The sequence below is a fragment of the Chelonia mydas genome, chromosome 2 (genome assembly GCF_015237465.2).
Source record: "Chelonia mydas isolate rCheMyd1 chromosome 2, rCheMyd1.pri.v2, whole genome shotgun sequence".
NCBI classification, from domain to species: Eukaryota; Metazoa; Chordata; order Testudines; family Cheloniidae; genus Chelonia; species Chelonia mydas.
This window is the reverse complement of record NC_057850.1, coordinates 133,687,924-133,709,619: the sequence shown is the minus strand read 5'-3', so window position 1 is coordinate 133,709,619 and position 21,696 is coordinate 133,687,924. Positions and strand designations below refer to the sequence as shown.

Below are 21,696 nucleotides of genomic sequence, written 5' to 3'. Positions count from 1 at the left end.
TGAATAGAGGGTGCAGAGATTGTGCCTTTCTGCAGTTTGTCCTAAATTAGCTGCCTGAGATGACCACTGGCATTCCTCATCTTTCTTACACAGTGACTTGACAACGTCCCAAAGTACGTCCCATTCAGCCTTTGTTTTTGTTCTTGACAAACATATTTTTGAAGAAGATTGTAGCCTCTCTTTTTTTCTACCTTTGACTGCAGTGAGCATCTCCTCACTGATCTCTGGATAGCATTTGAAGGGCGGGGGATCCAGCACTGAGTTGACATCAGGCAGCACTAACAACTTGATACAACACTATTCCTCATCAGATGCGGGAGGGAGGGAGACTTCGGTCTCTAATGCTTTGATGACCTTAAGCAGTTCAGAACAGAGAGCTGCCTGATAGCTCAGCTGTAACAAACATTTTTGGTTGACTCTGACCCATTCTGGCCCATTAACCGGCAGTCTTCAAAGTCGGAGGCAACAGAAGCTAATGATGGGTGTTAAGTTCAGCACCTCTGCAAACTCGTACATCCAGGACTATTGACTGCCAGTGACGATTAATGAGGACATCATCAATAATAGTGCTAGTGAAACCAGCTGGGCTGTACTAGGCCTGTTTGTGAATCTTTGAGTGATGGAACAGTAAGTGACTCATCACTATGTCATTGGCAGCCACAAATTCCAGCAGTTGCTGCCTGTCCTGTTCTTCTGCCCAACACTGAGCTTCCCAAGCATACTTGCCCAGGTGTAATTAAACTTTCCTACTTGTGCACTGAAGTCTCCAAAGATCACTCTGCTACTGAAGGGGAAATGACCAGTGAAACCTTACTAAAGGACCATTCTGGTATCCTGCTTGTTGGTGGCAAATGTAAAATTGGTGCCTGGTACGTTCAAACAGTGTCTGAAACTTCTAAAGCCATCCTCATCAAGCAGTTGAAAAACCTGAGCATCAATATCTACACTTTCTAAAGTATCCTGGCCAAGAAGTGGTGAGTATAGAGATGGGGGTTATACATTTTTGTTCTTAGGCTTCTCTGACAGGTTGCATCAGAAAGGGGTGGCCTTTGTACTTTCATCCAATGCCTGACCGGTCTGGAAGTATTGGAGGGTGATTAGGGTGACTTATCAGCATCTGATTACTTACTGGCTGTGGGTATCTTACCATCATCAACCACACCATGGCCAACAATGCAGCTGCACATAATTTTTACCAGCATCTGCAGCCACTCCTTAACGAATGCTTGTGCAACTCCTTACCAAACACAAAAAGACAAGAACCCCCTTTCCAAAGATTAAGGTCAATGTCTTCTTTGATGACTCTTCAAGTTTAAAGTCGCTACGAATATTTTAAGTTTAAAAAACACTAACTTGAAACATGAAAGATCTTTATATAGGAATTAAGAGAGTTGGACTCATTTGAAATAGAATTTCAGCTCCTATTAAGACCTGATGAAACTAAAGTTACCACAGAAAAAGGACTGAATGAAATAAAGTTAAAACTACAACTTTTAAAGACATTCTGAGATTTTCTGCCACTAAGACAAAGGCAATTAGAACCCTGCTGCATATGCATTAGCAGATTGCTTATTTGTGAGCTGAAGATACTAACAAGACCAGCCCACAAACACGTTGAGCCAGATGGTGACAGTGGCTGAAAGAAGTGCATTTTCTTTCTCCTATGAAATTATGAAAGAAGAATGTAAATGTCTCTGAATTCAGAAAGCAAGCGGCATGCTCTGCTTCTATCGTCACAGCACTTATTCTCAGCACTAAACTCAGCTCAAACTGTTCATTTCATCACTGCAAACAATCAAACAGCAACAAGGCAGCAAGAAGAACAAAGGAGTGGCAACATTCCAGGCCAACACTGCCTCTGCAACATGACATGACTAAGACTTCAGTTTCATGGGTGAGATGGAATCTGCAGAAGTGCTAAAAAGGGATTAGATTTAAGATTTTCTTGTAATGATTTTACTAAGAAATTGGAATGCTACTATAACATAAGGTACTAACAGCTTCTTCTGTTAAACACCCAATTGTTTAGACTGCGCATTCCTGAAGAGGGGTATGGAACTGCTGGCCTTTCTCCCCCCCTACCCGCCGAAAGGTTTGACACCATACCAGAGTGTTCTTCGGGCCCTTTTTCTTAGGGCTGCAACTTTATTTCTTCTACATAAAACTATTTCAAAACATCAGTCATTCCTTCACCCTAATCTGGGGTCTTCTGCAGGGACCTATCTATTCCCTATGGGTTTCCACTTTACAGGCCAATTGCCTGAGAATCATACGCTGTTCCCGGACCTACTACAGGGACCAGTCTGCACCACAGTCTCCTGCAGGAGCCTTCCAGTTCTCTGCAGCTCTCCCTCTGTCTGGCCTACTTGCTGACTTTTATAATCACCTGATCTCTAGCTGATCCGTTTCAGCTGGAAGGTGAGGCTGGGCCCAACTTCCATGAAAGAGCCAGCCATTCTGTGACGTAGAGACTTATGGTCATCTTGGTAAACAGAAATAGTGGGATTTAATTTGAATTTAAGATTTTTAATATTCATTAATTTGCCTGTCTCAGGATGGCTCCTTGGGATGGTTTCTTTTAAGTCTCTGAGTCAAAAACTCTTCAGTTTCTTAAGACATAGCTACATCTACACTATGAGCTAGGGGTGAGAGTCTCCTGCTCATGGACACATACCCCATTAGCTCTCATGGAGAGAGTATGAGTATAAATAGCATTGTAGCTATAGCTGAGGTGAGCCGTGCTGAGTACGTACCCACTGTTTTCAGGGGTGTTATATTCTACATAGCTCAGCCATGCCTCCACTGCCTCTATCAGTGCTACCTTGGCTACATTGCTATTTATACTCATGCTAGCTTGAGGAAAGCTAATGTGAGTATGTCTACGTGAGCAAGGGAAATCATGCCCCTAGCAGGTAGTGTAGATGTAACCTTAATAACGATGACTTATCTCTGCCCATTCATGAACTGCCCAACTATAACCCGTTTTAGTAATCTATGATACACTGAGACTGGACTCATTACTGAGTTGGGGAATAATGTACTTCGGTTTTTGTTTACCTAGAGGAGAGCATTCTCACCAGGGTAGACTCTCACCAGTCTCAGAAGGTGTAACCTCTGTCGATATATCTCTACAGAGAAATGTACAGAAGAGATTGTATCTGAAGTACCCATTGTTTATTTTTCCTGTTCTATTTGTTTTGTTGTATTGTTATTTTTCTCTTGAATCATACAATAATCAGTTAGTTGTGATTATTTGTCTTTAATCATGGTGTCCCCGAGAGCGTTACAAAAAAAAAAAAAAAACCACCCTGTGATTAAATAATGGGAGTCACATCCCCAAACTGACATTTATAAAGACAGTTATAAGATCTGGCCTACCCTCTCTTGTTTCACTAAACTAAATTTCACTAAAATTTTTTAGAGTGATAGCTGTGTTAGTCTGTATCAGCAAAAAGAACAAGGAGTACTTGTGGCACCTTAGAAACTAACAAATTTATTTGGGTATAAGCTTTCATTGGCTAAAACCCACTTCATCAGATGCATGCAGTGGAAAATACAGTAGGAAGACATATATGTATACACAGAGAACATGAAAAATGGGGGTTGCCGTACCAACTCTAATGAGACTAATCAATTAAGGTGAGCTATTATCAGCAGGAGGAAAAAAAACTTTTGTAGCGATAATCAGGATGGCCCATTTCAAACAGTTGACAAGAAGGTGTGAGTAACAGTAGAGGAAAAATAGTTTTTACTTTGCGTAATGACCCATCCACGCCCAGTCTTTATTCAAGCCTAATTTAATGCTGTCTAGTTTGCAAATTAATTCCAGTTCTGCAGTTTCTCATTGGAGTCTGTTTCTGAAGTTTTTTTATTGAAGAATTGCAACTTTTAGGTCTGAAATTGAGTGTCCAGGGAGGTTCAAGTGTTCTCAGACTGGTTTTTGAATGTTATAATTCTTGACGTCTGATCTGTGTCCATTTATTCTTTTGCATAGAGACTGTCCGGTTTGGCCAATGTACGTTGCAGAGGGGCATTGCTGGCACATGATGGCATATATCACATTGGTAGATGTCCAGATGAATGAGCCCCTGATGGTGTGGCTGATGTGATTAGGTCCTATGATGGTGTCCCTTGAACAGATATGTGGACAGAGTTGACAACGGGCTTTGTTGCAAGGATAGGTTCGTGGGTTAGTGTTTTTGTTTTGTGGTGTGGTTGCTGGTGAGTATTTGCTTCAGGTTGGGGGGCTGTCTGTAAGTGAGGACTGGACTGTCTCCCAAGATCTGTGAGAGTGAGGGATCGTCCTTCAGGATAGGTTGTAGTTCCTTGATGATGCACTGGAGAGGTTTTAGTTGGGGGCTGAAGGTGACCGCTTGTGGCGTTCTGTTACTTTCTTTGTTGGGCGTGTCCTGTAATGGGTGACTTCTGGGTACTCTTCTGGCTCTGTCAATCTGTTTCTTCACTTCAGCAGGTGGGTATTTGTAGTTTTAAGAACACTTGATAGAGATCTTGTAGGTGTTTGTCTCTCTCGGAGGGATTGAAGCAAATGCCGTTGTATTTTAGAGCTTGGCTGTAGACAATGGATTGTGTGGCATGGTCTGGATGAAAGCTGGAGGCATGTAGGTAAATATAGCAGTCAGTAGGTTTCCGGTATAGGGTGGTGTTTATGTGACCACAGCTTATTAGCACTGTGGCGTCCAGGAAGTGTTACTCACACCTTGTTGTCAACTGTTTGAAATGGGCCATCCTGATTATCACTAGAAAAGTTTTTTTTCTTCTGCTGATAATAGCCCACCTTAATTGATTAGTCTCGTTAGAGTTGGTATGGCAACCCCCATTTTTCATGTTCTCTGTGTATCCATATATATCTTCCTACTGTATTTTCCACTGCATGCATCTGATGAAGTGGATTTTAGCCCACGAAAGCTTATGCCCAGATAAATTTGTTAGTCTCTAAGTGCCACAGGTACTCCTAGTTCTTTTTACAATTTTTTAGTAATTTCAGGGATAAAAGTACTTGGCTCTCAACCGCTTGAAACACCCTTTTCTACCCCACCATACCAGAACTTGGGAGGAAGGGCATTTTCCCTTTGACATGAGCTTGTGATTAGTTTTTGCCCTGAAAAGACACTTAGCATTTTAATATCATGCAAGAATCTCAAAGTCTAAGATATTTAAGCTTCAAACACACCTCAGAAATAAGTATTATATCCATTTACAGACAAGTAAGCTGAGAAAAGAGGGGTTAAGTGATTTTCCCTGTGTCACAACCAACTAGTAAAAAGCTCATGTTAAGAAAACAGGACTTTAGTCTCCTTGTCCTCTGATCTATCCATTGGAAAACTCAGCCTTTCTGAAGCAAAACAATCAGAGCCCTTGGAATTATTTATCATAGAATATCAGGGTTGGAAGGGACCTCAGGAGGTCATCTAGTCCAACCCCCCGCTTAAAGCTAAACTAAATCATCCCAGCCAGGGCTTTGTCAAGCCTGACCTTAAAAACCTCTAAGGAAGGAGATTCCACCACCTCCCTAAGTAACCCATTTCAGTGCTTCACCACCCTCCTAGGGAAAAACTTTTTCCTAATATCCAACCTAAATCCACTGCAATTTGAGACCATTGTCCTTGTTCTTTCATCTGCTACCACTGAGAACAGTCTAGATCCATCCTCTTTGGAACCCCCTTTCAGGTAGTTGAAAGCAGCTATCAAATCACCCCTCATTCTTCTCTTCTGCAGCCTAAATAATCCCAGTCTTATCTTAGCCAAAGATTCTCATTTATGCAAGCTTATGTTCTGTTTTAAACTCAGGCTGTTTGGCAAAAGTATCTGATGATTTTCTGTTTCACAAGTTTTATTACACATTGTAAAATAGTTCCCCTTACCCACTGTACGAACAGCGTGTGTTTATTTCACTGAATGCTCTCTTGTTTGCATATTATGGGAGGGCCCAATTGACCTTTATACTCTCATATGCATGTATCAAATATAACTAGGTGAGCATAGCTAAGTATTTAAATTGGTAAAGAAAATTTACTTCTCATGCACAATGTAGTACTTTAGATGGATAGTCAGGAAGTTTTGACAAATAACAGCTGAGAAAAGAAGCTGAGGACTAGTTACAGCATTGGGCCCAAATTCAGCATGGCTATTCATTTGGATTTATACTACTCAGGAAAGTTCTTATTGATGACTGCATATATGACAAGTGTGAGAGTTTTGAGTTATCTGAGAGAGGTGAAACATCTGAAAATGTCCGCTGGAGAAAAATATTCTTTACATACTCAGGTGTTTTATTTTTTAACTAACTTTCCACAGCAATTCAGTTCTGGGCTGAGAACAAGGATGACAAATGTCAGCCTCCGAAGAGTTACTTTATAGGTCATTGAAATTAGCATTCATGAATTTAAGTGACATTACTATAGATTCACTAGCATGTTACTATCCAATATTTATTTTCACTCAGTAAACTTATTCTTCCTGTATGGAATTTATTCATTTTCAAAAGGGTTTGATTATACTAATGTATTATTCTGTTTATACTCTGCACACAATCACGTTCTCCTGCTCCTTTTGTCAAGCTGGGAAAATACCATCCGTCAAAAGATGCATTATTACCTGTTTGTTGATGGCGGCTTCTAGTTCTGGATAGCCTGCTTTGTCAAGCTGTATACTTGGAAACAGGTCTTCAATCAGACTCAAGAACAAGGGTTCATCTTCATCAATCTAACAAAAATTAGAAAACCATGAGGAAAATACAACAAATGCAATCTAGCATAACCAATGGTGCTTTAAGGTCAAACTCTGCACTATACCATGGGCCTAGAAATCACTGAAAAGACAGAAGTAATCCAATTAGATTTCCAGGTGTGTGGGATGATGCAGAGAGAAGAATCCAGATATACTGGAGACGGAAGAAGTGAAATTGCAAGTAGGCCTAATGGCCATAAGTTACTGTTAACAGAAAACCAAAACATGCCCTATGATGTTAGTCATATATAAAAGTACAGATTGTAGTGATATTATAAATGACTGATAGGCCTTTACTAGAATCTGGATAGACATAGGGAAGCAGACAATTAACACAAGGGTTCAAGTCTGTGGCATGGTAATTGTAATACAGTTTGTCAGTGACGGAGTAAGGAAATGATGGAGAGAAATTAGAAGGAAATCAAAATTATTCCGTTTTGAACACTTTGCTTTTGAAATAGTGGTTGGACCTCAATATGGCACCACATCCAGTTTGAGTTAAGAACTGGACAGAAGACTACAACTCAAGTGTGGAGAAGCATAGCTGGGTACCATTCCTAGAAGCAGTAGCTGAAACCATGGGAATGAAGAGGTTGCCTACAAAGGCAGAAGAGCCAAGGCAAAACCCTGAATGATGCCAACAAGAGGATGTAGCATTTCTGAACCACTGTTCAGAAAGGTATCTGAACAACCAGATCACACAGAGCCACATCCAATCTTAAAGCGGTCCTCTTGACTGTCAGCTTATACATTGGTTTATCAAATAAGAAAGTTAGATGTTTGACTTAAAGACAATTATACAACATTTAGAGCTACATGACTTACCAATTTAGAAAGGTTCATATCTCTCAGAACACGCATGACAATAGTAGATTCTGTATCAGTGGGGTTTGCTCTTTTTGCTGCCCCCAGCGTACGCAGCACTGACAATATATTCCTCAAACCAAAGTCATAATGCACCTAAGAGGTGTGATAAGTTTGAAAAATTAAACAATCCACCTTTCTTAAAAAAAAGATTCACAGCAAATGTAATAAAGCTGGGGGGACCTCTACTGTATAAATCCACCTGACATCCAACATACAGATTGCCTTTTGACTGCGTGGTCTTGCACAAGTTACCTCACCTCTGTGTTGCAGTTTGCCCATCTGTTAAATGGGGATTATGATATTTACCCACCTCTGTAAAGCACAGATCTATGAATGAGAAGCTCAATTTAAGTGCTAAATGTTATCAAATGAATCTCCCAAGAGGCTGTTTTTCTTGCTCTCTTAGAGCATGAGTGCCATGTAGAAGGGTTAAGGTTCATGGCAGTAGCAAACTAAGTTTAACAGCAATAGATACTCGGTCAGAACCTGACGTATTGTAGCAGTAATAGTATTCATAGGACACCTCAGTGGAGGGGTAAAGTTATGTATTTTCTTTGTCTTGTTCTTTTATATTAAAAGTACACTTTCACTTAATGGTAATGAAGGCCAAGATTCCTGTTTAGTTTGACCATTTTGAAATTAAGAGTAGTAGTATTTATATTAGTTTACACCACTGTTGTGAGCTAGGAGACCAGTCCATTTAAGTACAAAAAACGTCACTCTCCCATTACCCTAAGTTGATTTATGAACATAAATTAAAAAGACATCCACCTCATGTACATATGCTAGTAAGCAAACAATCGGATTTGTTCAGGATGCAAGTCAGGGAACAATTTCACTCGGTATTTAAAAACTCATTCATGGCAAAGATGTACAGCATAGTGGGGCAGTTACCCCGCTCCTAGAGAAAAGGCTAGGCTGATTGGGGAAGCAGCCACAGCTGGGGCCACGCCCCAATCAGGCCACACCTGGCCTTGTTATAAGTGCTCAGGGAGGAGCTGGGTCAGTCCCTCTCTAGCTCTGGAGAGAGAAGGACCTGGCTGCCTGGGAGAGAAGGGTACCTGAGGTAGAGTAGTGATGGGGAAAGGCAAGAGACGCTGGGGAGCTCCAGCCTGGTAACTCCCCAGGCTGCAGGCCTTGTGCAAGGCCTAAAGAAGGTACTGGGGCTGCAGAGGTACAGTTCGGGGTTAGGCAGAGGCAGCTGGTCCAAACCCCCCTTGCCGATGATGAGTGGCCTTTACAGACTGCAGTTTGCCCCAGTGAGAGGGGGCTAGATGACAACTGGCAGTAGCCACTGAGGCAAGGTGGGTGTAGAGGGTTGGGGGTTCCCCTAGGAGGGGAGACCCAGCGCATGGGGGTACTGCAGGGGGCAGAACCCTAGGATAAGGGGTATCAGGGTCTGGGAGGGACACAGGGCCTGGGGCAGACGAGACCAGCAGAGGGTGCTCTAGAGGTTGAAGAGCTAATTCCCAAGACAACCAGCAGGAGGTGCTGCACTGGCGAGTCTCGCTTCGCTACATACACTACAAACCACAATGAGTAAATTAAGTGTTTATTCTCCGTGATTTAGGTGGCAAAAGTTCCTCCATGAGGATGCCATGAGGTCTTTGGTCAAGGCCAGCTACCAAAACCTTCCAGTGTTCTGGGGGGAAGGGAGACTATATAGAGTCCCCTTCACAGTTCATCTACAGAAGTGCTTTAAGGTAGGATCCATGAGGCCTGAGGAAGGACCCTTACTTCACACAAAAGTTTGCTATCTACATGGAGAGGAGGCCAGTGTTTTCTGGGATCCCCATGGAGTACAAAATCAGTGAGGTAGCATTTGAAGAATAGAGGCATGAGTGCCTTGAACACTTTTGCAGGAGGTGCTTTTGTTTGTTATGGGGCCTTTTTGGGGAAAGCATGGACTGATTGAGTTTACTTTTATTTTTAAAAAGGCATCCTTCGATACATGGTGGGCACTTCTTAAAAGAAGAATTCCTGAACATACAACACTAAATTAGGAAGCATAAAATAAACTAGATCCTTGAACTATTGCTTTACAGAGCAAGCATTTAACATATAAATATATGTTAAATATTATAGCAAACATATAAACCCCAATTAGTCTTAATCTGCCTCTGCTCATTAGAGCCACATTTGAATCGTAAATGGGGCATGGCTCAGTATCACATCTTTGCACAGAAAGCAGTAATCCCAGAATAGAAGGTAAAACCTCATGGAAAACAGAGAGCACCAACACCAACAAAATTGGGTTTTGTTTGTGTTGATGAACACCGATTAGCCCCCACTTCTCTGCTCTGTGACTCTCCAGTCTTAAACATTAGATTAAAAATCTTTTGAAAGGTAGTTTTCTGGCAGCTTCACCTGCTTAGATAGCTGCTCCTCACACAGCTTGTACAGAGTGAAGAATTTCCTTGCCAGTACAATGTTATCTATGAATCCACAGCTAGCCAGCTTGACACGAATTATTATCTGACGATCAGGAACCATCATGGCCACTAAACGGAAGTTTATCTTCAAGTTTTCAGGCAACTCTTGTCGCCCAGCATATCCTGGGTTCTGATTATGAGGAAAGAGTTTGTAGTTGACTTCATTAAATGTAACAAGATAAATAAGCAAAGATAATTCTACAGAAGTTAGACCAAAATATTAACTACTATTAAACTATTTGTGACAAACTCTACACAGGATTTTTGATGTACTACCAGAGTTTGGCTTTAATACATGTTTGCACTCTGAAGTACCCACAGACATGACTGAAAATGCACATATGGAGTCATGTATGATTACTGACTACTTTGTCTTACTTCTTATTCCCTTTAGCATTGCATAGCTAACACAGTTAAACAGGTAAGAGCTGGATTTTATTTCTTCTTGTGCATCAGAATTATTTACCCAGTTTTAATCAGCTACACTTGTGCCAACCTGTTCAAGGTAATCTTATCGCACAGGTATCAGAGGGTATAATTTGGCTGGCAACACACAGATTATAGGTCACAAGAATAAATATCACTAGTTGACTTTCAAATCCCAGGTTGAGTCTGAATGGGTAGTTACTAGTAGAAATAGGTTTACCCGTGAAATGTGTACATTTGATCTGGAATAACTGAAACTCAACCCTGTAAATCAGCTTTATAACAAGGATTACTTCTCAGACTGGAAATTAGTTTTAGGAGACTAGTGATTTCAGCACTGGGGGTGGGGGGGTTAGTAAATACACTAAAGTACCAAACTGTAAGCAGTGACACTGTGGTATTATCACTGAAACCTCATACCCCCTCAGAGTACCTACCATAGTAAGAAATATTCCAAATTCAGGGTTCATTTCCACATTATCTCCATCAGTAAATAGAAAGTTCTTTTTACGCTCCTTCTTACATGTTAACACAATTGCAATTTGCTGTGCAGCTACTGATAATACAGGTAAGTCGATACGGTTAAATTCATCAAAGCAGCCCCAGGAGCCAGACTGAGCAAGACCTTGAACAGAAAGAAACCTCTGAACAGTCTAATGGAAAGCTCAAATTTCCTTTTAAAAAAGTCACCACAAAACCTAGTCAGAAAGGTTTCTGTTGAGCCATATCCTTTTAACAGGAAAACTACTACTATTAATACAGGAACCTTTATCTTGTCTTTGAAGCTGGTCTACATGAGAAAAACTGTTATTGCAGAATACTGACTGCTAATGTAAACAGTAGACCATAACGGTTGAGTATGTACTAGATTTTTTTTACAAAGGGGTGTCTCAATTTGGGACTTCTAAGTATGGGAATTCTCACCTTTGAAGATTCTTCCTAGTCCTCTGAAATCCATCTGGTCTGAACAGTTGAAGACCACTACATATTTACCAAGGCATCTCCCCATATCTTTAGTAGTTTCAGTTTTGCCTGTCCCTGCAGGTCCAGCAGGTGCTCCACCCATGTTCATTCCCAGGGCCTGGGCCAAGGTGATGTAACATCTACATGGAAACAGACTGTTATTAGGTATCTGCATTGTTCAGGTACCCATGTCTGCTTGATGGCCTAATTGAAAAATGCATCAGTGTGATTTGAAGCCCAGTTCCAGCACAAGGAAAGCCCTCAGTTAACAAGCTTCATTAGCATTTCTGCTGTGGGAGAGATATCCTCCAATTTATTTGAGGAGAAATATTCCACATCAGCAGTCTTTGGTGCTTTTTACTGGCCATTTCAGAGCCACCTTATCACCTCAGCCTGTGCACAGTAGGAGAGAAGGCTGAGGGGGATGTCTGTTGGTAAGTGGAAGCTCATGAGGAAGGAATAGACAACAGCTCCAGAACACCAGCTTCAACAATTTTACCTTGTTTAATTGCTCAAATTACTTTAGCTGGAGTGGCTCACAAAGTAGGTAATATGTACAGTGAAGCAAAATCCTGTATTCACCTCTAGGACAGTGAGAGGTCCATCTTTCACTCTTACGAGCCTATGACAGGGCAAACTACCGCCCGCAGGCCGGATCCAGCCTGTCAGGGCTTTCAATCTGGCCCACGGGTTTCCCAGCCCAGTGGCACTCCCGGAAGCCATGTCCCGGTGGCTCCTGGGGGAGGGAGGCCAGAGGGCTCCATGCGCTGTCCTCACCTGCACGCACTGCCCCCTGCAGCTCCCATTGGCCGGGAACAGGGAACTGTGGCCAATGGCAGCTTCGGGGGTGATACCCACAGGGAGGGCAGCATGTGGCAGAGCCTCCTGCCCCACCCCACTCCCAGGAGCCACAGACGGACATGCTGGCCACTTCCAGGAGTGGCGCAGAGACAGAGCAGGCAGGGAGCCTGCCTTAGCCCCGCTGCGCACCACTGCCACCCCAGAGCTGCTCAAGGTAAGCGGCGCTGACCCGGAGCCCACACCTTGAACCCCTCCTGCACCCTGCACCCCAACCCCCTGCCCTGAGCCCCCTGCTTCAGCCCTCTTGCACCCCAACCCCTTGCCCTGAGCCCCTTCTTGTGCACCACACCCCCTCCCACACCCCGCACTCCCTCCCACACCCCGCACTCCCTGCCCCAGCCCTATATTCATGGCCCTGTATACAATTTCCCCACGCAGATGTGACCCTCAGGCCAAAAAGTTTGTCCATCCCTGGTCTATGATGTGATCTGATGCAAATTCAGATTCAGTGAAATTGGCCCTATAACAAGGTCAGATGAAGAACTTACAGATGCTTGAGATAGCAAAAAATAGAGAAGTTCATATTGGTTATTTTGGGTTCATCAAGGTTCATCCTGTCATCACAGTCATGCAGGTGGAGCCCCTTCTTCCAAGCAGATCCACACTGACTTCAGCTCTCAGATTTTATTGCACAATAAGAACTTAAGTTTGTGGCTAAATCTGATCAGCATTCATGGGCATTTTCATGTGGAATTTAACTCAATTATTTTTTTTTCAAACTATATTACTTATGTTAACTTTCCTCTAAATAACATAGCTGTTTTATGTCACATATCAGCCAACATAAAGACTAACACGGCATATAGAAGTAATCATGGATTTCTGAACGTTATTACATATTGTAAAGGAAAAGAACAAAAATTATGCTTTGATTCCCAGGTCATGCAAACCCACTGAATGTAAGACTGAACAGGACATAAATCAGAACAGAATTTGGCCCCAAATAAGCAAAACTTTGAGACAATCTTTGTGGTGAGAAGCCAAAAATGATAAACATTGGGTAAGTAATCAAACTTTGTTACCGGTCAGTGAGAGGAGTTATGACAAGCCTGTCAGTACAGCCTAAGAATTCATTCTGGTAGGTAAAACCCACATCAGTGATGTTAATCATCATCTTGTCAGAGTCTTCTTTGAAGTAAAATCTACATTGTTTCAACCACTCAAAGTCTGTAGGGCTCTTGACGTGCATACGGCACTAGGAAAATAAAAAAAAATCCTCAACAGAGCTAACTGATTAAAATAGGCATTTTGCATTTATATACCACATTATGTTAGTAGATCTCCAAAAGCCAGATTAGAGCACCACTAGAAATTCAGTCCATTCAGCAGTGAACTGCAGCAGCTAGCAACATTACACACACTTGCTGTGTAATGGGGGCAGAATTTTTGGCCAAAGTTTTTTGGAGTGGCACCATGGAATCTAGTGACCATATAAAGTCATTAGAACCTGACTTTATGATATTTTCCAAAAGACCTAAACACAGCTAAACAGCACGGAATTCTGTCTTGGAAAGATGGAGGACTCATTCAGTCCAGCTACCATTTGATTATATGATTTTTAGGAATCTAAGAACCTGATTCTCTACTGCCTTCCAGCTTGGAGGCTCACACCTATGCAAAGAGCATGTAAAATGCCACCAGATCAGAAAGAGGGAGGGAATACAGAACAATTTCAGGAAATGAGGTAGGACTTAGAACAAGAGTTTTTTGCATGTGGGTGCTACAGCGTTCAGATACAGTGAAAATGGTAACAGAGAAGTGATTAAAAAAGGAAAGCTGTCATGTAAAGATGAGACTTCTGGGGGATTCTCTCCCAAACTATCCCTTATCTAAAATGTACTTATTTTTATTCCTAAATAGGAAAGGATGGTGGAAGTAGAGAAAGGTGGGTCTTGACTGGCTAAAGGGGAGAGGAAAGGGTAGCCACATCCTTCTTTCTCAAGAACCCCAAAAGCAACAGAGTAATATAAGCCCCTAAAGGTGTCTTCAGACTTTGAAAATCTGAGCCCACTTTGGGTGGTAACTTATGTACAGTTGGCAAGTTCTCTCATGATCTCCTGAAGGTTTGAAAAAAAAAATCTCCAGGTTTCTTTCCAGAACAAGCAGTTTTGTTTTCCTTTTACAATATCTGTCTCATTCTGGATTACCATGGATTCAGCAGATGAGAGGTGCAATTTATTAACCTTACAACCAACATGAGCTGATATTTCTACAGAACTATTATCTATATTGTAGAGATATGCATACATCTCAGAATTACAAGGGTTGGCTGGATTTGTGTGTGTGGCACATCCAGAGAGCCCCTAAAGGATGTGCTTCCTCCCTAAGGGGAAGTAACCCTGAAAGGTCAGAGGAGGAGGTGTTTCCTGCCTGTGGAAAAATGGAAGGGTTTTGTGAGAGCAAGCATCAGGAGGGGAATTGCCTTTGTTCTCTTTATGTTCTGTTGTTACTTAGCTTGTGCCTGTGTCATCATTCCACTGCCTGCTTGTGCTACCTCACCAAGAAAGAAAGCACAAAGTCACACAACAATATTTTGCCTAGAAGCACCACGTAGTAAAAAAAATGCTTCATTTATTACTAAAGTCAGTGGATACTTTTTGGCCTGAGCTGTAATTTATACTAAGCCTTCCCCCACCATCTCCTCTGATTAGGCTGCTCTGGCAGCGTGAAGTGACTACGTGGATGTAAGTGTGTTAGTCAATGAGTTTAGGCCCTTTGTTTTAGGTTTAGTGTTGTGAATTTGACATCATCAGTTTCCGTCCTCTTCCCATCATTTATGAAGTTTTATGCTAGCTCCATTCAGTTTATTCTTGGAACCTCAGTTGATAATCCACAGAACACAGTCAGAATTGCACTCAGAAATGTATTAGAACACTTGCAGAATTTATATAGAATTTGGTAAAAAATTATCCCAGGGTTGACCATTCACCACAGGCATTGATCTTGAATTGACACACACTTGGAGTTGTAACTTGGTCTCTTTCCATCAATGCAAATTAGCTATGTTTAATCTTGTCCCAACCCTGAAATTTTATCAGTGGAAATGAACTCAAACCCTCATATCAGCAACTGTAAAAGCAAGGCCTATTTTTCTAACAAGCCCAAGTAGTAGAAGTCATCTGTCATCTGCCAATATTTTTTCTTACAATCCAGAAGTCTAGTAGCCTGATTAGTTTTTTATAGTTTCCAAATTATTTTACTGCCTCTGAAGTAACTAAACCCTTACTTTGTCCATGGATCAGCTATAACCTGGGCTGCAGTTAGTGCAAGCTTCCCCACAGTATCCCAACACCAAACATCACAGGAATGAAATGGAGACTCAATCGCTAGATGTAGGTATACATATCATTTTCATATTTGAAAGGGCATATTCAGCAGCTATAGAGCCATGTTTAAATATAATACTGTGACAGCACACGAAGCTAAACTGAATGCTTACCAGATCATCAAAGATGTCCCTCTGGTGCACGTGGATAGTGATTAGTGTCTCATATTTAATTCGCTCCACTGGACTGAGCTCTTTGGTTGTCATGTCTATCAGAGTGTTCAGCAAGTCTAAGAAAGATTGGTTTGTCTTCTGCATTATTTTTTTATCATACCTGGCATTAGTCAATGCCTCTTCTGAGTCTCTTGTCCAAATCATTTGGATCCCCAATAACCCAACCTTATGAAAAAACAAACAGTATGCTCTGTGAAGTTTTTTCAGTTAGCATACATAAATATGCTTTTCTATTAATACTTAATAAATTATTCAATAAAATTAAATACTTCAAAATTTATTAAAAGGTGTAACTCATGCCTTCATCAGAGAAGTAAAACTACCTTGAGTAAATACTTTATATCCCAAGTCTAGATCTACTTGGTGTACAAACGTGATGCCTTTTGAAAAATCAACAGGAGCTGCACACATTTGAGGACAACAATTTTTAATCAAGGTTCACTCAAACATATTTTCTCCTAATCCCACTAAAATAGTTGCACTATTATAGCACAGTTTATTAGTAGATCTCAAAACGCTTTACAAATCATTTGATTAGCTTTATTTATTTAGCTTTATTTATTAGCTCCGCACCCATTTTAATAAGCTCACCTGTGCTGGGAAAGAAGAAAGAAATTCAATCAACTGGAATCCAGTTTCCTGGATATCCATGGCTGCCTGGCGAATGACAACATGTAATGAGGACTGGGATTCCTTTAAGAGAGAATTGAGCCAGACTTCCACATTACCCTCAGCCATTACAGGTTTATCCAACTGAATTGTCTCACCCTCTCGAGAACAAATTGACAGAATGCGATCATATATCTAGTTGAAACAAAAAAAAATATTGTAATATACAGAACATTACTGCTACGAACTGGTCATTTCTCCAACATCTCCACAACACAATTAACTATTTTTAATCCTGGTAATTTATTGAACAGGTCAGGTTGTACCTGCCAAAAGAAATGAGCTACAGTAACAAATTAATCACTACTGATCCCGGTAAGGCTTATTCAGAATCAGGGTTTCCTCTAACAGTGTTTTAGCAATAACTGAAGTAAACTTTCAAATGAATAACAGGCTGTAAGATGATCTCACTTGTTAAATTTTACTTCTATTTTCATGTTAGTGCCTAGAGACGCCAAATGATCTAGGCACTATACAGAGGCACTCACTATGCTTGAAGTCTTAAACTGAAAAACAGACCAAGAGTGGGATGCTGAGGAACTGAGTGATTAAGGAACTTGTCCAAAGTCACATAGACAATTACTTGCAGTGTCAGAAGCCAAATCAGCATCTGAGTATTAATTCAGTGCCTTAACCTCAAGATTATACTTAATCTATAAAAGGGATTTTTTAAAGCTCCTGAAGGTCTTCAGTACACAAAACAATAGGACTTGTGCTTGTGAAATCTGTAGTCATTTTTGTAAGTCTCCCCACCAAAAACCTAAAGGCTCAGTTTCTCACTGCTGCCCTACCCCCAGTAGATTTGTTAAGGGTGAAATCAGAATGTAAAAAGACTTCTTACATTGTATACCCCTACAGGTGGACATATCTGCAGTCCCAGTATTCCCATAACCACAAGGGCTGCTCTAGGAACATGCCAATACCAGTACAAACCTCCCCAAAATGTAACTAGTGAACTGGTGATACTATTTACCTTGAGTGGAAAAGTGTGCTTTGTTTCGAATAGGGAGGAGATGGGAAATAACCTAAAATCCCAGTAGCCAACTGTCACAGATATTAAACACTTGGCCTTTACAGGTCTGTCTTCATAAAGAATACCAGACAGCCATTCTTGTTTTGCCTGTTTTCTAACTCAAACACCCTTCAAAGGTCAACTGGAAAGTGATTGGCTTTAAGTTTTGCAAGTGATACTGTGGGTGGGGATAACCTAGACAGGGAGAAAATTATTTCTAACCAAAAAAATTATATATACACACAGGGCACATACTTGTGGCAACAGAAAGTGTCAGTGTTTAAAACTGCTAACATGATGTCATGTTCCTAAGCCAAAATACAGGTGCAAATTTCTGAACTACCATCCTCACTCTACACACAATTAATTTGTCATGTGAGTGAAGATTCGGAACCCAAGTCCCCTGAGGAAAAAGTCTAATCAGCACTAGGGCACTCAAGATCCCTTGTGGATCTGGCGGATGGCCCATTTACCTGTATAACTTTTCATTTAAGAAACGCTGTGCATTGCTTGCCAATTTGCAAGACTAGTGTGGCAAGATTAGAGCAGTGCCCACCTTTTCATGGAACCTGACAGTTTTAATGTTGTCAAAGACATTCAGCAGGTGAGCCTGTATAGTGTGAGAGTCTGATGCCTGGCCAAGTATCTCCAAGAGAGCAGGGTCCGACACAAAGAAGAACCGAGGAAAGGAAAGTCGTTTTTTCTCAAGGTACCTGAGTTTAAAAGAAACAAGCCTCATGGTGGTAATTTATTCAACACTGCCTTCATAAGGTGAGCTTCATCTTATCCCTTTGGTGATGGGAGACCAAATTTTCCCAACACAACACATTAATGCAGTTTTCATTAGTGGTAATAATAGCAGTTCAGACCCACTGTGCCCCGATGGGTTAAGATTCTGCTTTGATGCTAGCATTTGGAATTATAGATTATCTCATTGCACAAAGCCAGTGGAGGTTACAGATCAATCAGAATAGTAATTAAAATTTAAGAGTGCAGTTCTAGCTTGCTGAAGTTGGATGCATTTGTTGAAAGTGTTGCTAATGAACTCCACGTCAGGCTTCCTTTACTTCAAAATTAAGTTATATACTAACTTGCACCCTCACCTTACATGGATGCACAGAAAATAAGCCTGCACCCCTGGGCCCAATGCAAGAGAAAAGCACTGAAGGAATTATTCTCTTGTCTAGTCCTGTGGTTGTGCTATTTATCACAATTTTCTTGTAATTGTACCCTATTAACAGTCTTACCCTGTAAGTGACTTCTGACAAATTTCGAGCTGTTCTAACAAGTGTGGCAGAAGCTGCCCCATGGTTTCATCTCCAACACAGCATTGGACCACATTTGGCATCTCATGGGCCCGCGTCATGATCTTCACCCATGATTTATCTATATTAGAGAAACGCTTGGCTTCCTGTGGGGAAAGGAGGGGAAAGCAGGTCATCTACATAACTGAGATCTTCAATTCAGATAGAATAATTCTGAATTCATGAATGCTGCTAAAACTAATGTTCGGACCACTCAGATTTTATCAACTATCCCCACAGAATGTCAACTTTGCTAGGTGTAATACAAGTTAGGTATTCTCTGTCAAAGCTTTTACATTTCGTTTCCAAGTCTGGCACTGAACCCAACGTTTCCCTTCCCTCCTCACCCTTCCTCAAGGTAGGAAGTAGGACTGCTCAGTTGCCAGCATTTAGATCCATCATGTTTAAATAAAAAGAAAAGGAGCCACAAGTACTCCTTTTCTTTTTGCAAATACAGACTAACATGGCTGCTACTCTGAAACCATGTTTAAATAGAGTACCCCAGATTTATATTACTTTCCAAAAACTAATGTTAATTTTAACATTAAAGAAACTAGGAGAAATGTTAAGACTCCCACCAGAACTGTATGCCCTTCTTAGTTTGAAAGATGAGTGGACACCTGTAACAAATATTAGTGACTAAATAACAGTCTAGACATGAAAAAACCTACTGGGTCATCTAATTTAGTTTACCACCCCACCAGTACAGTAATGTTCTCGATTGTACACTCCATGTTATACTCAGTCTAGTTTTAGTATGAACCCAACAATGGGACTTAGACTATTCCACAGGCAAATACATCTCAGATAAGTTTCACTCACAAATTAACCGTGAGAAGCTTAGACGGTATATGGATTCTTTATCCAATCTGATTTCACATTAAGAGTAGACTGTTTTTAAATGATAAAGGATATACAACACATTATATATTTTCATATATATATATACACACACGCACACGCACACACACACACTTTGATCATTTGCTATTTTTATATGACTTCATCAATGGCTGCTTTAACTACTGTGCTGAAGTTTATGAAGCAACTGCTAAAGTTACATTTGTTTTGTATCAGGACAATGAAATTGTTTGTTCAAGTGCAATTGTCTGTGCTCCTAATTATTGGATTTGCACTTGGAATTAACTTGAATATGCAACATGTGGTACAAGTTGTACAAACAAAAAGTGAATTTTGATTGTAGTAACACTTAAGATGAATCAAAAAAGTAAATAAAAATATTACTTTCAATAGACAGATAATCATGCACTCTTTTCAATATTAATACATATAAACTATCACTTTACTAGTTGTCCACAATAAGGACAATATGGCAGACATCTATGATGAGAGGAAACTAGTAATCAAGGGCCCAATTCATGTCAATGTAAACTGTACCAGATGTGGCAAAGAGTCCTGTGGCATCCGACAAAGTGGGTATTCACCCACGAAAGCTTATGCTCCAATACGTCTGTTAGTCTATAAGGTGCCACAGGACTCTTTGCCACTTTTACAGATCCAGACTAACACGACTACCCCTCTGATACTTGTACCAGATGTGAGGCCCAAAATTTGTTTCTCAAAGAAGTTAATATTCGGTTTTCTGTATGCCTTTATTTCAACAAAACCAGTACAAATATCAATCATTTTAAGATCCTGAGTAAAGATTATCACAACATAGTTCAAAACCCCTATCTAGTACTTTTTAAAAATGGATTTCAGCTTTACACACTGTTCTCTCCACAAACCCTACCCTTCTGCTCACATTTTTAAAAGGCCTGAGGGTAGAAAGATGGCAAAGCAGGAATGCTGAAACCTACAGTTATAGAAAATGCCTGAGTCATTTTTAAACTAATTCAGTTGTGTATTTAGAAAGTAGATTTAAAAGAAAGTAGCTATTCAAAAACCTTTGGAAGCTGCTTCGCAATGTCTCCGCCCACAAAAACAGCCTCCAAATAAATCCACAAATTCTGCACTGTCATCCAGTTCTCAATTATGTCTGTTGTGTTGGAAAGGTAGTGTACCCATTTTTGGATCTGTGCCTTGAATGGGGTGTTGTACCTGAAAAAAAATGCATAAAGTTGCTGCAATTAGAAAAGAAAACTATGATTTTTAAAGCATGTTTTGGCCTTATCAAGCACATGACATTCTAAGTGAGGAAAATGAATGCCTTGTGTAAATTGGACAGCACTCACTACCACCACTACCCATATGATAATATGCGACACTGACTTAAGGTCTTCTATACACCATTTTTTCCAGGGTCAATTCCTGCTCATCCCTGGACTCCAATGGGAATGTTAAAGTGAGCAGGAAAGCAGGACTTGATCCAGAATCTTTCAAGAGCCCTGAATACATAAATATAGGCAATGTGAACTACTCTAGGGACATTGAAGGGTCAACAATGATTTTACCTTTTTTTTTTTTTTTTTTTTTACACCTATAGCAGCTTACATAATGAAAGTTATTACAGCTATCTGTGGTATAAGGAAGTGATCTGCAATTAGTGTGATCTCTAATTACATTACAGATTAAAAAGTGTCAGAAACCCCAAGATTGCCACCAACATCTAGCCACAATCTCACATAATTGATAGGTCCTTAGCAACCAGTCATTCAAGATTCCCCTGACTCTTACATCATTTTTCGCATTATATTGTTGAGTTGTCATAAAATATAGAAATCCAGACTGATTTACAAGAAAACAAGTTTTCCATCCAAAGAAAACAGCCAATTCTCTTTATACAAAGATCTACAATGAACCCTATCCTTTCAAATTTTAAAATTAACACACATCATTGAGATAGCATTTTATACTCTAAGCACACCTGAAACTTAACATGGATTAGTTGTGACCTGTAAACTGTACAGATGTTTATACATGAGAAGTTCTTGGAACCATATATGGTCCTCAGTC

General features: G+C 40.6%; 1 protein-coding gene across 1 annotated transcript in view; it reads right to left on the bottom strand.

The window, feature by feature from the left end:
* Nucleotides 1–21,696, bottom strand: part of DNAH5 (dynein axonemal heavy chain 5) — a 309,924-nt gene that overhangs the window by 134,055 nt on the left and 154,173 nt on the right. The window contains exons 30-40 of the mRNA XM_037893325.2: nucleotides 20,688–20,841; nucleotides 18,724–18,887; nucleotides 18,033–18,189; nucleotides 16,387–16,599; nucleotides 15,736–15,960; nucleotides 13,319–13,491; nucleotides 11,397–11,575; nucleotides 10,910–11,097; nucleotides 9,982–10,176; nucleotides 7,573–7,707; nucleotides 6,616–6,723 (exon numbers count right to left, since the gene is read on the bottom strand). Of these exons, the coding sequence (XP_037749253.2) occupies nucleotides 6,616–6,723; nucleotides 7,573–7,707; nucleotides 9,982–10,176; nucleotides 10,910–11,097; nucleotides 11,397–11,575; nucleotides 13,319–13,491; nucleotides 15,736–15,960; nucleotides 16,387–16,599; nucleotides 18,033–18,189; nucleotides 18,724–18,887; nucleotides 20,688–20,841 (1,891 nt within the window). The remainder of the gene's footprint in view (nucleotides 1–6,615; nucleotides 6,724–7,572; nucleotides 7,708–9,981; nucleotides 10,177–10,909; nucleotides 11,098–11,396; nucleotides 11,576–13,318; nucleotides 13,492–15,735; nucleotides 15,961–16,386; nucleotides 16,600–18,032; nucleotides 18,190–18,723; nucleotides 18,888–20,687; nucleotides 20,842–21,696) is intronic.